This window comes from Leucoraja erinacea, chromosome 26 (genome assembly GCF_028641065.1).
Source record: "Leucoraja erinacea ecotype New England chromosome 26, Leri_hhj_1, whole genome shotgun sequence".
Taxonomy (NCBI): domain Eukaryota; kingdom Metazoa; phylum Chordata; class Chondrichthyes; order Rajiformes; family Rajidae; genus Leucoraja; species Leucoraja erinaceus.
The window spans coordinates 26244072-26257621 of NC_073402.1; the positions used below are offsets into that span (position 1 = coordinate 26244072).

Genomic DNA, 13550 nt, shown 5'->3' on the forward strand with positions numbered 1-13550 from the left:
CATCACTGGCATACAAACAGATCCTTTGGAACTATCATTAGAAACTCCACCTTGAAAGGTTATCTACATCCCCCGAATTACAGCAACTGTTTATTCAGCGGTATATTATGTGAGCTTATTGCATGCGCTTGCACACATGCACATAGACATTCAGTTTTTCAAACTGCTTCCAAAATCTAAAACATAGACCAGTACACGGGCGGTACGTACGTTTGCGCAGCGGCAGAGTTGCTGCCTTACAGCGCAAGGGACCTGGGTTCGATCCTGACCACGGGTGCTGCCTGCACAGAGTATGTTTATTCTCACTATGACCTGCGTGGGTTTTCTCCAGGTGCCCAGGTTTCCTCCCCATGCCAAAAGATGTAAAGGTTTTTAGGTTAATTGGCTTGGTATGGATGTAATTCACCTCGGTAAATTGGAAATTGTCTTGGCTATATCTGCCGCTAAATCGAATGCAAGAAAGAAACCAAATGTCTCTAACTTTCTATATATGCGAGTAAATAGAATTAACTAAAAGTAAAATTAAGTGATCGATGTTCTGGAAAGCAAGGCATAAATTAGTAAGTGAACGAATTTTGAGACTCAAGTCCATAGTGAACTTAGTTTAGTTTAGCGATACAGCACGGAAACAGGCCCATTAGCCCACTGAGTCTGCACCGACCAGTGATCCCCGCACACTAATACTATCCTACATACACTAGGGACAATTTACATTTATACCAAGCCAATTGCCCTACAAAGTTCTATGTCTTTGGAGTGTGGGAGGAAACCGAAGATCTCGGAGAAAACTCACACAGTTCACAGGGAGAACATACAAACTCGGTACAGACAAGCGCCCACAGTCAGGATCAAACCCAGGTCTTTGGCGCTCTAAGGCAGTAGCTCTACCACTACGCCACCATGCTGCCACCTGATTAGGAAAAGAGACAATGGGAATATAATCCCAAATGTGAGATATTCACATCCGAATAGATCAAAGCTTGGGTCACTTTGGTCACGATTATTTTTAGAAATGACTTGCATGGTCTATGTGGCCACGGGCCCAGACTGAGATGGTTTAGCATGATAATGAAGTACAATGGGATCAGTGATGGAAATGAGAGATACCTGCTATAGATTATTCGGGGTTTTCCAATACACATTGTGAATGAAAGAAAAAGCTATCCACCAGCTAGCTTTCTTGTATAATAAAACAGCCCCTTCAGCCCAACTTGCCCTCGCCAACCAAGATGCCCCAGCTACACTAGTCCCACCTGCCCGCGCTTGGTCCATATCCTTCTAAACCTCTCCTATCCATGTACCTATCCAAATGCATTTTAATTTGCTTTAACTACCTCCTCTGGCAGTTAGATCCCTTACCACCCACCACTTTCTAGTTGAAAAAATTGCCCCTCACATTCCTATTAAATCTTTCCCATCTCACCTTAAACCTCTGACTCTGGTTCTTGATTCCCCTAAACTGGGTAAAAGACTCTGTGCATTTGTCCTATCTATTCCCCTCATGATCTAACACGTCTCCATAAGCACCCCACCCTCAGGAATAAAGTCCAGCCACCCTAACTTCTCCCCCTAGCTCAATCCCTCAATTTCTGCAACATCCTCGTAATTCCTCTCTGCTCTCTTTCCAGCTTCGTCTGTGGAATTCTCAGCCTCAGAGGGCAGTGGAGGCAGGTTCTCTGGATGCTTTCAAGAGAGAGCTAGATAGGGCTCTTAAAAATAGCAGAGTCAGGGGATATGGGGAGAAGGCAGGAACGGGGTACTGATTGGGAATAATCAGTCATGATCACATTGAATGGCGTTGCTGGCTCGAAGGGCCGAATGGCCTACTCCTGCACCTATTGTTTATTGTCTATTGTCTAATATATATTTTTGGAAATCCATCCCCCTCCACTTACCTTTGTTCATGGTGAAGAAACAGAGTTAGTTACTGACCACACCCAACAATTCAATGAACTTCCTTGGACAAACAAACCTGCCTGAACTCCCACCCTCATCCCCCCACAGATTAAAACCCAGGTTTGCCATTTACCTCAAACTTCAAGAAAGCAAACAAAAATGTAACCATTCTAATAGATGTAGGCTGCACATTTAAATCCCTGGGGCAAATTTCATTCACTACGAGGTGAATTTTGAATAAAAAGTATCATCACTAGGGCAGCACCGTGGTGCAGTGGTCGAGTAGCTGCCTCACAGCACCAGAGACCCGGGTTCGATCCTAACTATGAGTGCTCTCTGTACAGACTTTGCACGTTCTCCCTGTGACCTGGATGGATTTTCTCAGCATGCTCCGGTTTGCTCCCACACTCCAAAGATTGGAAATTTGTAGGTTAATTGGCTTCGGTAAAATTGTAAATTGTCACTAGTGTGTGTAGGATCGTGTCAGAGTGTGGGGGTCGCTAGTCAACGCAGTCCTGTTTTCGCGCTGCTTCTCTAAACTAAACTTTACACAAACATTAGAAGATCGCTCTTACCCTCCATCGAAGATCTTAATCCGTGTAGGCTCCAGCCTCTTCGGTGTTGAACTATCATCTTCATGCTTCTTTCTTCTTTCTTCTTCTTTTTCTACTTTGCAGACTTCTTTCCCATCATCTGCAGAATGCACTGAAGGGATGTGCATCTAGAAATGAGGATTTGAAATGTAGAATTAGTGCAGTTATGGGTAACCAGATTACCTAGAGTTACGGAGTCATACACTAAGGAATAGTCATAGTCAGAGTCAGAGTTATACAACATGGAAACAGACCCTTTGGCCCAACTTGCCCATGCTGAGCAAGATGCCTTATCTAAACTCATCCTACCTGCTCACACTGCATGACTCTTGCTTGCAATGATATGAAGTTTTGGTATATCCCATTTCAAAAGTTCTAGGAGCAGAATTGGGCCATTCGGCCCATCAAGTCTACTCCATCATGGCTGATCTATCTCTCCCTTCTAAACCCATTCTCCTGCTAACTCCCTGTAAGCCCAGACACCTACCTTTGTAGGATTTTTACATCCTATCTTCACAGTTCCACTACCTTGAACTGTTCCATTGAGAGGAACACACATAAATGTTCAGTAAATGAAGACATGAACTTAAAGATGGAAGCTCTGAGTTAATAATTCGCCTGATTTTTCATTCTGTCTCACTTGCTCATCAAAATCTGTGCACTGCAGCAAATATTTGTTTAACTTACTTTAGTTTAGAGATGCAGCATGGAAATAGGCCCTTCGGCCCCCCGACCAACAATCACCCCATCTCTCCTACCCACTCGGGACAATTTACAAAAGCCAATTAGCCTACAAACCTGCACATCTTTGGGATGTGGGAGAAAACCGGAGCACCCGGAGAAAACCCACGTGGTCACAAGGAGAATGTGCAAAGTCCGTACAGACAAGCAACCGTGGTCAGGATCGAACCTGGATCTCTGGCACAGTGAGGCAGCAACTCTACCGCTGTGCCACAAAGTTATTCAGAATTCAATCAGTGTTATCATCTTCTTTTAAGAAGGTACTCAGATTGACTCAAGTTTGAAAGAATTACAACTCAGAAAATGAATTGTGCCTCAGCAAACAAAAAGTTGTAGCATTAATGTAATGTGCAGTAATAACAAATGATCTGCTTTGGAGCGGAATGGATTACAGTAGCGGCTGCCTCCTCCCTGGAGACCGGGAGACGGACTTAAACATCTGTAAATCCATTGCTAAATGTTAGTCAGTTAGTTCGGAGGGCTTTTAAAGTAATTGTAAGGGAAGCTGAAATTTAGAGGCAGCTCGGTGAGTTACAGGAAACTTAATTTAGGGCGGACTAAGAAAGCAAAAATTTGCCAGCAGCATAAATCAATGAGGAGTCCCCGCTGGGGCGTCCGGCCGCGGGCCGCGCTGGATTTGGAGCACACCATGGCCACACCCTCTTCTCCCCTCTCCCACCAAGCAAAGGGTACAGAAGTGTGAAAACGCACACCTCCAGATTCAGGGACAGTTTCTACCCAGCTGCTATCAGGCAACTGAACCATCATCCTACTAAACAACTAGAGAGCAGTCGTGAACAACAAACTACATCATTGGCGACTCTCAGATTATCTTTGATCTGGCTTACTGGCTTTATCTTGCACTAAATGTTATTCCCTTATCATTTATCTGTACGTTGTGAATGGCTCGAGTGTAATCATGTATTGTCTTTCCGCTGACTGGTTAGCATGCAACAAACGCATTTCACTGTACCTCGGTATGCGTGACAATAAACTAAAACAGAGTTGCTGTGTTATGGTGCCAGAGACCCGGGTTCGATCCTGACTATCAGTACGGAGTTTGTACATTGTCCCGGTGACCTGCGTGGGTTTTCTCCGAGATCTTTGGTTTCCTCCCACACTTCAAAAACGTACACGCTTTTAGGTTAAGTGGCTTGGTATAAAAATCAAAAAATTGTCCTTAGTGTATGCGTGTGGGGTTGTTAATGTGCAGGGATCGTAGGTCGGTGCGGACCCAGTCTGGTTCTGCGCTGTTTCTCTAAACCAAACTAAACTGAAACTCTGAAAGTGAATTTCTCATGTGAGCCAGTCCTTGCTGCTGCCTTACCTCACTAACCCGGAGCTTCCGTGCACTGGATGGGACCAACTTGCCCGTCTGGCGGCGTGGAGCTGTGGCCATGGTGTAGATCTCCTTGCCGGACATCTGCTTGGACCTCAGGAGGGCGAGGCTGAGCTTGGTGGACATGCCTGGCAGATTGGGGTTGTGCAGGCTGATGCACCAGCTGGCGTAGACGGAGGACCTTGGGTCGGTGTGCTGGCTGGGGTTGGGCTTGGTGTACTTCAGGTAGCACCAGCTGACGTTGGTGGTGGTGTGGAGGCTGGGGAAGCGATGGGCATCACCTGCGTCCGTGCAGGGAACAGCAGCGGGCTTTGCGGGGCTGGCACTCGACGGTCGGTCTGGTAATGTGCTGGACGGGAGCGTGTGAAACTCTTGCAAAGGTACTGGAGATCTCTCTTGGATGACCTCCAGATGATCTTCCTTCTTCACTGGTCCGAGGGAAGTTTTACCTCTGAATAAATGTCCAGACCAGTGCTCGTGTTTACCAGAAGTCCCAGGTGGCTGCAGGGAGGACGTGAGGGGAGGAGACGAGGTCTGAACAGCCGAGACCTTGGTCTCAGCTTGGCACCGTCTGGACGGCTGGGGAGAGTGTCTTCTCAAAGCCTCGTCGGTTCTTGCTTCAGCTTTCTCTTCCGATTCTTCCTCTATTTCTTCCTCCTTCACTCGCTTTTGCTGCTGGGTCTCCATCGTCAGTTCCAAGCTCCCGGCTGGGGACAACATACGTTTGCTCCCACCGATGGTGGACGGGTAGGTCTCGGCTGCATAGGTACCTTCTGTGGTGGACCCGAGCATGAGGCAACCTGTCCTCTCCGCCATGGGCACGGGCACTCGGAGGTAGGGCGAGGGGAAGAAGTCCCGGTGGTGGCCGGCGATCATCTGCGCCAAGTCCAGGCCGATACCGTGCACGCCGGCGCTGCAGACCAGGGTGGCCTTGGGTCTGCTGTCCTCCACCCTGCAGATGACCACGGTGGTGGAACTATCTGCCGACTGGGTGACCAGCATCTGGGACAGGGTGGTGTACATGGCACTGCCGTAGGTGGGCAAGTGCTCCTGGACCCTGACCGGCACCACCAGGGACACCGTGGGCCGCAGGGGCTCAGGGGAATGGGTGATGGTGGGGGGTGGGAAGGAGGGAGAGGGGCTGTACTCCGGCAGTGGGTGGAAGGGGGGTTTGCGGTCCCTGAATCGCCCTCCGGCCTGCAACTGGAAGGCCAGCTGGGATCGTGCGGGCAGGTAGGTGGGAGGCTGGGCCGGGGTGGGGGTCAGGGGCAGGAGCGGGGAGGGCCGGGCGGGCAGCTCGGGGGCCACAGGATGGGGCAGGGGGTAGTGGGGGTATGGGAGAGTTGGGGGTGGCGGCTGGAGAGGGGCCAGCATCCCCTCTGGCGCTGAGAGCAGGGCTGACATCGGGCCTTGCTGCTGCTGGGGCCCGAAGGCCGAGAGGTACCGCGGCGGGTAGTGGGGCCCCTCCTGGAAGGCCGGGGCGGGGAAGGGGCGATGGGCCTCGCAGTGTGGCGGGGGGTCCCCGGGTGGGCAGGGACGGGGTGCTGGAGGAGGGGGGGAGCGGTACCTCGCCACCGGGCCTAGCTCGGCCTTGTCTGGCCTGGGCGGGAGCGGTGGCGGAGGGTCGGGCCCGGGGTCTGTGCTCCCGCACAGCGAGGTCTGGCGAACCAGCAGGCACCTCCGGCGCTCCCAGGCGGGCGAGAGGAGCCTGACGCCGGGCCCGGCCTCCGAGGAGAGGCTGCCGTAGTCGAAGGACTTGCTGCGGGCCTCGGGGGGCGGCTGGTGGGCGGCCGAGGAAGAGGAGGAGGAGGAGGCCTGCTCCGAGGACGAGCGCCTCATCTCCCTCTGCTGCTGGTAGTGAGCGGGCACGGTCAGCATGTGTGGGCCCGACGGCCGGACCTGGGCCTCGACGCGGGCCTCGACGCCACCATCCCCCTCCCTCTCGAAGGAGGCCGAGAGGCTGGAGCCGCGGGACAGGCTGCTCTCCTGGCTGGGGCTGCGGGAGAGCGGCGGGGCCGACTCGAAGCTCGACTCGCCCGACGACTGCGACATGTCGGCCAGCCGCAGGCGCTTCTTCTTGGGCGGCAGCTTCTCGGTGGGGAACTGCGAGAGGGTCTGGCTCCTCTGCGGCCACTGGAACTCCTCGGGAGGAGGCTTGTCCGGCTCCTTGGCGGCGGCGGCAGCGGCCGGGCCCTCCTCCTCCTCCTTCTTCTTCTTCTCCTCCACCTTCTCCGGCTCCTCGGTCACCAGGATCTCGGGCACCTGGATCTTTCGTTGGCGGACGAGCCGGGCCTGCAGCGGGTGGTGGTGATGATGATGGTGATGGTGGGGCCTTGGTGGTGGTTGCCACGGCCTTCTCTCCTCGGCCTCGACCACCACCAGGCCGCTATATTCGGCCTCCTGCGAGCTCAAGGCGACCAGGTGCTCGGCGGGATCGAGAGGGGGCGCCGCTTCGAAGGATCCGGGCCGGCCCAGCGTGTTGGTGTGTTGGATGACGGAGATCTCCTTCCCCGTCGTGCGTTTGGAGCCATCCGAGGCCGGCGTCGACGATGGCGGCCTCCCCTCCGCCGCGGTGACCATCGGCCTGATCCTCGTGTCCGCGGCCGCTTCAATTGCCATCAACGGTAAGCCGGGGCTGGGAGCGGGAGGGCCGGGAGCGGGACCGACACCGACGGCAGACTGGGGCTTCGGGCCTACGCCATAGGGCGGCTCCTCATCGTCGCCCAGACTCTTCTCTTTCCTCCTCTTCCTGGCCGGCGTCAGCTCCAGCGAGGGCCGCAGCTTGTAGTGGACGATCTGCGGCTGCGGCTGCAGCTCTGGGCCGGGGGGCCTGTGCTCGGCCTGCGGGCCGCCGAGGGCAGGCAAGGCCGGGGGCTGGGGCTGAGGCCGAGGCCGGGTGCGAGGGGCGTGCAGCTCCGAGCAGTAAAACTTCTTGTGCGTCTCGTAGTTGGTCCGTTTCCGATAGCGGGCCCCACAGATGTCGCACTCGTACATCAGCCCCTTCACCCTCGGCCCTTTCTTGGCCCTCCTGGCGGGCTCGGCCTCGGCCTCTCCATGCTCCTCCCCGACCCCGGGCCTCTCCTTGGCCGCCTCCCCCCCTTCCTCCTCCACTGCCTGGTACTCCATGCCCGAGGGCAGCTCGATGGCCTTCTGCCTCTTCAACATGCGGTGGTGGGTGATCAGGCCCTGGCTGAAGGCCTGGTCCGGCTCCGTGGTCCGGTCGTCGAACGAGTGGCTGCCCTTGAAGGCGGCGGGCGCAGTGCAGGAGGTGCCGGCCGACGGCATGGAGTTGCTCCTGGTCAGGGGCACGGTCTCGGTCAGGCCTGTGTGGCCGCGGTGGGCGAGCCTGCTGGCCTCCGGACACAAGGCCTGCTTGGGGTCGAAGTGGAAGGAATCCCTGGAGGTGCCGGGCTTGGGCGACTCGATGCTTCCCCTCCTGGAGAGGGAGGTGCGGCGGGGCTTGACGCTGTCGATCTGCCGGGTGTCCACCACCGCCTCGTTGATGGTGATGAGTTTGGTGATGTGCTCGATGACATTCTGCTCCATCTGGGCCTTGGGCAGGGAGAAGGAGAGGCCCGACGGCTTGTCCTCCATGGCCGGCGGAGGCAGCCTGAGCCTGCTGTGGGTGGCGCTGGCCGCGATCATGGCAGTCCTCTGGCCGTAGCGCCCGTACTTGCCCAGGATGATCTCGGCGTACGACTTGGCGCTGGCCTGCGGCGGGCTGAGCTGCTGCTGCTGCTCGGCACTCTCCGACCTGGAGAAGTAGCCCGACTCCGTGCTGCCTTTGCTGCCCCCCGGGCTCAGGAAGGTCTGAGTCTGCTCGTCCGCGGCCAGCGCCTTCCTCCTCTCGCTCAGGCGCAGGGCCAGCCTCTGCTTGATGGTGTGAGAGTCGTCCGGCTTGTGGCTGTAGGAGAGGTCCAAGGAGGAGGACTCCGAGAGGTGGCAGCCTTCGTCCAGGGACGACGACGACGACGGCTCGCCCGGCTGAGCCAGGGTGAAGGCCGGCTGCCTGGGGCTGGCCTCCGGAGGGCCGAAGGAGCTGCAGCCGGGAATGTGCTTGTGCTTGGACGGGGGGTCGAGCGAATGACCCGGCGGCATCCCGACCGTCTCATCCTCGGAGTCTGTGCTTTCGTCTCCCTCCGTCTGCTCCTCGGGCTCGTCCCCGCTCAGCTTCTCCGCGTCCAGGCCCGAGGTGCCCGGGTAAGGCTCCCCCATGGAGCCCGGCACCAGCCCAGCCTTCAGCTTGTGGGCGTGAGACTTCCTGTGCTTGTACAGGTTGCTCTTGGTCTTGAATGAGAAGCTGCAGGAGTGGCAAGGGTAGGGCCGCTCCCCCGTATGCGACCTGATATGTTTCTGGAGGACGCTGGGCTTGGCGCAGGGGCGGCTGCAGAACTGGCAGATGTACTTGCCCGGCTTCTGGGGCTTCTTGTCCTTCCTGGGCAACTCGTCTGCTTTCAAGGGGACCTGCCCTGAGTGGTGGCCGTGGACGGGTTGGGCTGGTTGAGGCTCCTCCTTGGCCACGATGGGGGAGCGGGAGGGGAGAAGATGCCGGTGGGGGTGGAGGCCGGAGGGGTGGAAGGGAGCGGACACCATGGGACCTCTGGGGTCGAAGAGCTGCCAGGATCTCCCTTCCAGACCGAGCTCCGGCTTAACCGCAGCCATGAACGCCGAGGCCATGGGTTGCTGCAGGAGTTGCGGTGAGCTGTGGTGGACCTGCTCGTAGGAGGAGTAGGAGCTGGGGTGTTCCGTCTGATCGGGCGCCAGGACCTGTTGATGGGCAGGAACGGGCAAGGCGCCAGAGAAGCAGGGCTGCAGCTGGCCCGGGTGGTAAGCAACGGTTGACCTCCCAGCCGAGGGACCAGCTTCAATCTGGCTCGACTTCCTGCTAGGGCTGTGCTCGGACCTCCCTGTACTCTTCTGCTGGGCAGAGCTCGACTCGGGCTCCATGACCCAGGGAGAGGCTTCACGTTCGTCTCTGCGGAACGGCGGCAGGATTCATTTGCTAAATGTCCGCTGCTCTTTAGACTCTCTCTGCCCAGCTCACATCTGCTGGCAATGGTCGCCGAGTTGAAACGCAGACACAACGTCCCTGCCTGATAACGATCCAAAGAACCAGCGATGCTTGCTTTTAAGTTCACTTCATGGCGAGTCCCTTTGTAGACGATTATCAATCGCGCACAATGTCAAGATTGTCATTCCAAACAACTTTTCCAGGACCTTCTTTAAAGCTTCTTTTTCCTTCCATTATAACCTGGCGTTGACCCTGATCCTGCAAGATAAAGCAATGGACCGCAGAGTCAGTGATTGCATTTGTACGGCACACCTTCCAATATCTTTAATCCACCACAACATCTCCCTCGGGTTTAGTTTAAACTCCCATTCCCACACTGACCTTTCTGTCCTTGGTCTCCTCCACTGTCAGAATGGGGCCACAAGCAAAGTGGAGGAACAGCACCTTATATTTTGCTTGGCAGCTTACAACCCAATCGTATGATAATTGATTTCTCTAATTCCAAGTAACCATTGCATCCCCTCTCTCCCTGTCCCTCCCACACCTTAATTGTCCTGTTAGTTTCACTGTTTATCTGCCTTTGTTATCGCATCTTCCACAGCCAACAAGGGACCATTGTGGTCTCCACCTTTTCTGGGTCATCTGTGCTGTCTCTGATTTGTTCTGTATTATTTCATACCTCTAGATTCCATCTACCCTGACTCTGTCTGAAGAAGGGCCCCGACCCGAAATGTCACCTATTCCCTTTCTCCAGAGATGCTGTCTGACCCGCTGAGCTACTTCAGCATTCTGTGTCTATCTTCGGTGTAAACCAACAAACTGCAGTTCCCTCCTACACATTTAGGTATATCATTGCCATGTGTACTGAGGTACAGTGAAAAGCTTTGTTTTGCATGCTCTTCAATCAATTCTGACAATAAATATGATCAGACCAACTCAAGTGCAATAAGTAGACCAAAGGGAGAGATACAGTGTAGAATATATGTCTAAGCATTGTAGTGCATCGATTCCAGAGAAAATGTCCAATATACAATGAGGTAGGTTGGAAGATTGGGACAGTACCCTTGCTTATGGAAGGACTGTTTGGAAGCCTGATAAGAGAGGGGAAGAAGCTGTTCCTGAGTCCGGTGGTGCGTGTAATCAAGAGAGAGCCAAGAGCGTTTAATTGTCACAAAAACTGACACTGAATTTGCAGCAGCAGCATAAAAGTCTTGTAATCACAACATTCATAGATGACATAGCATAAACAAAACAAAAATAATAAATGAATAATCCCAATACTAGTGCAAAAACGCCCAAAGTCCTTAGTGCAACCAAAGTAGTCCATAGTTTAGTAAAGGGGCTGTCCCACTGTGGCGACCTTATCTGCGAGTTTAGAAGAGTTTGCCCTCGACTCACTCGTAGCATGGTCGACGCGAGGTCCTAGGGGATCCTATGAGGTCACTGGAACTCTCCATCATGCTCAAGAGAAGTTCCCGCATACTCGCGGCCTCAGCAAATGTGCACTTTAACCACATGTGATTTTTTTTCTATTACAATCTCAAATTGTGGAGTACAGAGGCAAATAAATAAATGATGGGTCTTTGTCCCAAACGTTATGGAAGGCACTGTGTCCTTTTTCTCCAGAGATGCTGCCTGACCCGCTGAGTTACTCCAGCACTTTGTACTTTTCTTTTGAGAATAAAGTGTCCAACCACTTCCTCAGTAACTCTTACATCTACACATGGTGGGAGGTCACATAAGACTAGATTATTTTTGCAGTAATAACAAGAGCTTAAGTCTATACTTGATGGCAGGTAGCATGTTCTTGATGCTAATTAAGTTCTGACAGTAAAGCCAGTTGGCATTGGATCTACCGCGGGCATTGGTGTAGGAGGATGTTTGGCACACGGTGCCATGTCACACCAAAGTCAACCGGTGGTCACCATGACCCTGATCCTTTCTTGCTAAGCTCAAGGGTTTACCATAACCGTGGTATAATTAGCAACCGTCACTAACCAGATCTTTGGAAAGGAGACGAGAAGGGATTTATTTCGTCAGAGCGTGGTGCATCTGTGGAATTCATTGCCACTGACGGCTGTGGAGGCCATCAATGGATATTTTTAAGGTGGTCATTGACAGATTCTTAATTAGTATGGGTTTTTGGGCGAAGGCAGGAGAATGGGGTTGAGAGGGAAAGATGGATCAGCCATGATTGAATGGCAGAGTAGACTTGATGGGCCGAATGGTTTAATTCTGCTCCTAGACCTTATGAACTTGAACTAAATCTCAACGATGAACATTTCTTATAATAATTTATATTTCAATGCCTGAAAAGGCAGTGGAAGCAATTGCAATTGAGGTTTCCATACAAAACTTGTATGCAAGAGCGCACACAGAACCCTCTGAAAGGCCTTGCTGTAATCCATTATGTCTATGTCTACAGCCTTGCCCTCATCAACCTTACATAGAAACATAGAAATTAGGTGCAGGAGTAGGCCATTCGGCCCTTCGAGCCTGCACCGCCATTCAATATGATCATGGCTGATCATCCAACTCAGTAACCCGTACCTGCCTTCTCTCCATACCCCCTGATCCCCTTAGCCACAAGGGCCACATCTAACTCCCTCTTAAATATAGCCAATGAACTGGCCTCAACTACCCTCTGTGGCAACCCTTCATGGTTGTTTAGTTTAGAGATACAGCGTGGAAACAGGCCCTTCGGTCCACCGAGTGAGGGATGAAACTGGAGCTTCTGGAGAAAATCCACGCAGGACACAGGGAGAACGTACGGACTCTGTACAGACAGCACCCATAGTCAGGATCGAACTCGAGTCTCAGGTGCTGCAAGGCAGCAACTCTCCCGCTGTGTTACCGTACCCCCAGTGATATTAAAAAACTCAATAAAATTCATGAGACATGATATCCAACCTATAAAATCATAATCTCTAGTTATCCCTTTTTCTCTTAATATACTGGCAGAATCTCTTTGGATTCCCCTCAATCTTCAGCCATGATCATATTGAATGGCGGTGCAGGCACAAAGGGCTGAATGGCCTACTCCTGCACCTATTTTCTATGTTTCTATCTTAATTGCCAGAACTATCTCATGTCCTTTTTCGTCCGCCTGATTTTCTTTAGTGTGTTCCTCTATCTCCAGTACTATGGGGACATTTCCTGACCAGAGCCTCAATTTCTCTCATCCTCCAGGGTTCCGTACTCCCACCTGCCTTGTCCTTCACTCTTATATTCCTGAACTCTCACTATTACATTTCTGAAAGCAATTCACTTTGCAGACATCTCCGTGCCTGCAAACTACGCCAATCAACTTTTGAGAGTTCATCACATTACAAAGGAGCATAGCATAGAAATAGGTGGCTCTTTGGCCTTTGCTCAATGCTGGTGTTTATATTCCATTTTCTGCTCCAACACCTCCTTCCATTTAGGCACGGCAGCACAGACCTCCGTAAGAACAGTGCAGCCCCCAAACCCCTATTCATCAATGGGGACTGTGTGGAAAGGGTCTCAGACTTCAAATTCCTGGGCACACAAATTACGGAGGATCTCTCTTGGACTACAAACACCACCACAGCAGTCAAGAAGGCCCAGCAGCAACTCTACTTTCTGAGGATCCTTTAGGAAAAATAGCATAGAAATGGGCGGAGAAGATGCTGGTTTATATTCCATTTTCTGCTCCTTCTTCCATTTAGGCACCAGCATAGACTATTCATCAATGGGGACTGTGTGGAAAGGGTCTCAGACTTCAAATCGACACAAATTACGGAGGATCTGTGCTGGTGTAAACTGTATAAAGGCCAAGCATGGTATGCCAGCACAACTCTGCAGCGGACAGGAGAGCCCTTCAAAGGGTCATCAACACCGCACAAAAAATCACTGGCTGCCCACTGCCCTCCCTCCCTGAAGGACATCTTCAGCTCTCGCTGCCTTGGCAGGGCAGCCAACATCCTGAAGGACCCCTCCCACCCTGGAC

The 13550-nt window shown here is 52.9% G+C and overlaps 1 protein-coding gene across 2 annotated transcripts in view; it reads right to left on the bottom strand.

Annotated features, from left to right (window-relative positions):
- The window catches only part of LOC129709863 (transcription factor HIVEP3), a 269420-nt gene that overhangs the window by 41372 nt on the left and 214498 nt on the right, over positions 1-13550 (bottom strand). Inside the window, exons 5-6 of one of the 2 annotated variants that reach the window (XM_055656495.1) lie at positions 4558-9838; positions 2472-2617 (exon numbers count right to left, since the gene is read on the bottom strand). In XM_055656495.1, coding sequence (XP_055512470.1) covers positions 2472-2617; positions 4558-9516 — 5105 coding nt within the window. In that variant the 5' untranslated portion in view covers positions 9517-9838. Of the gene's footprint in view, positions 1-2471; positions 2618-4557; positions 12019-13550 lie in introns of those variants that run through there. The other variant, XM_055656496.1, reaches the window with a different exon arrangement.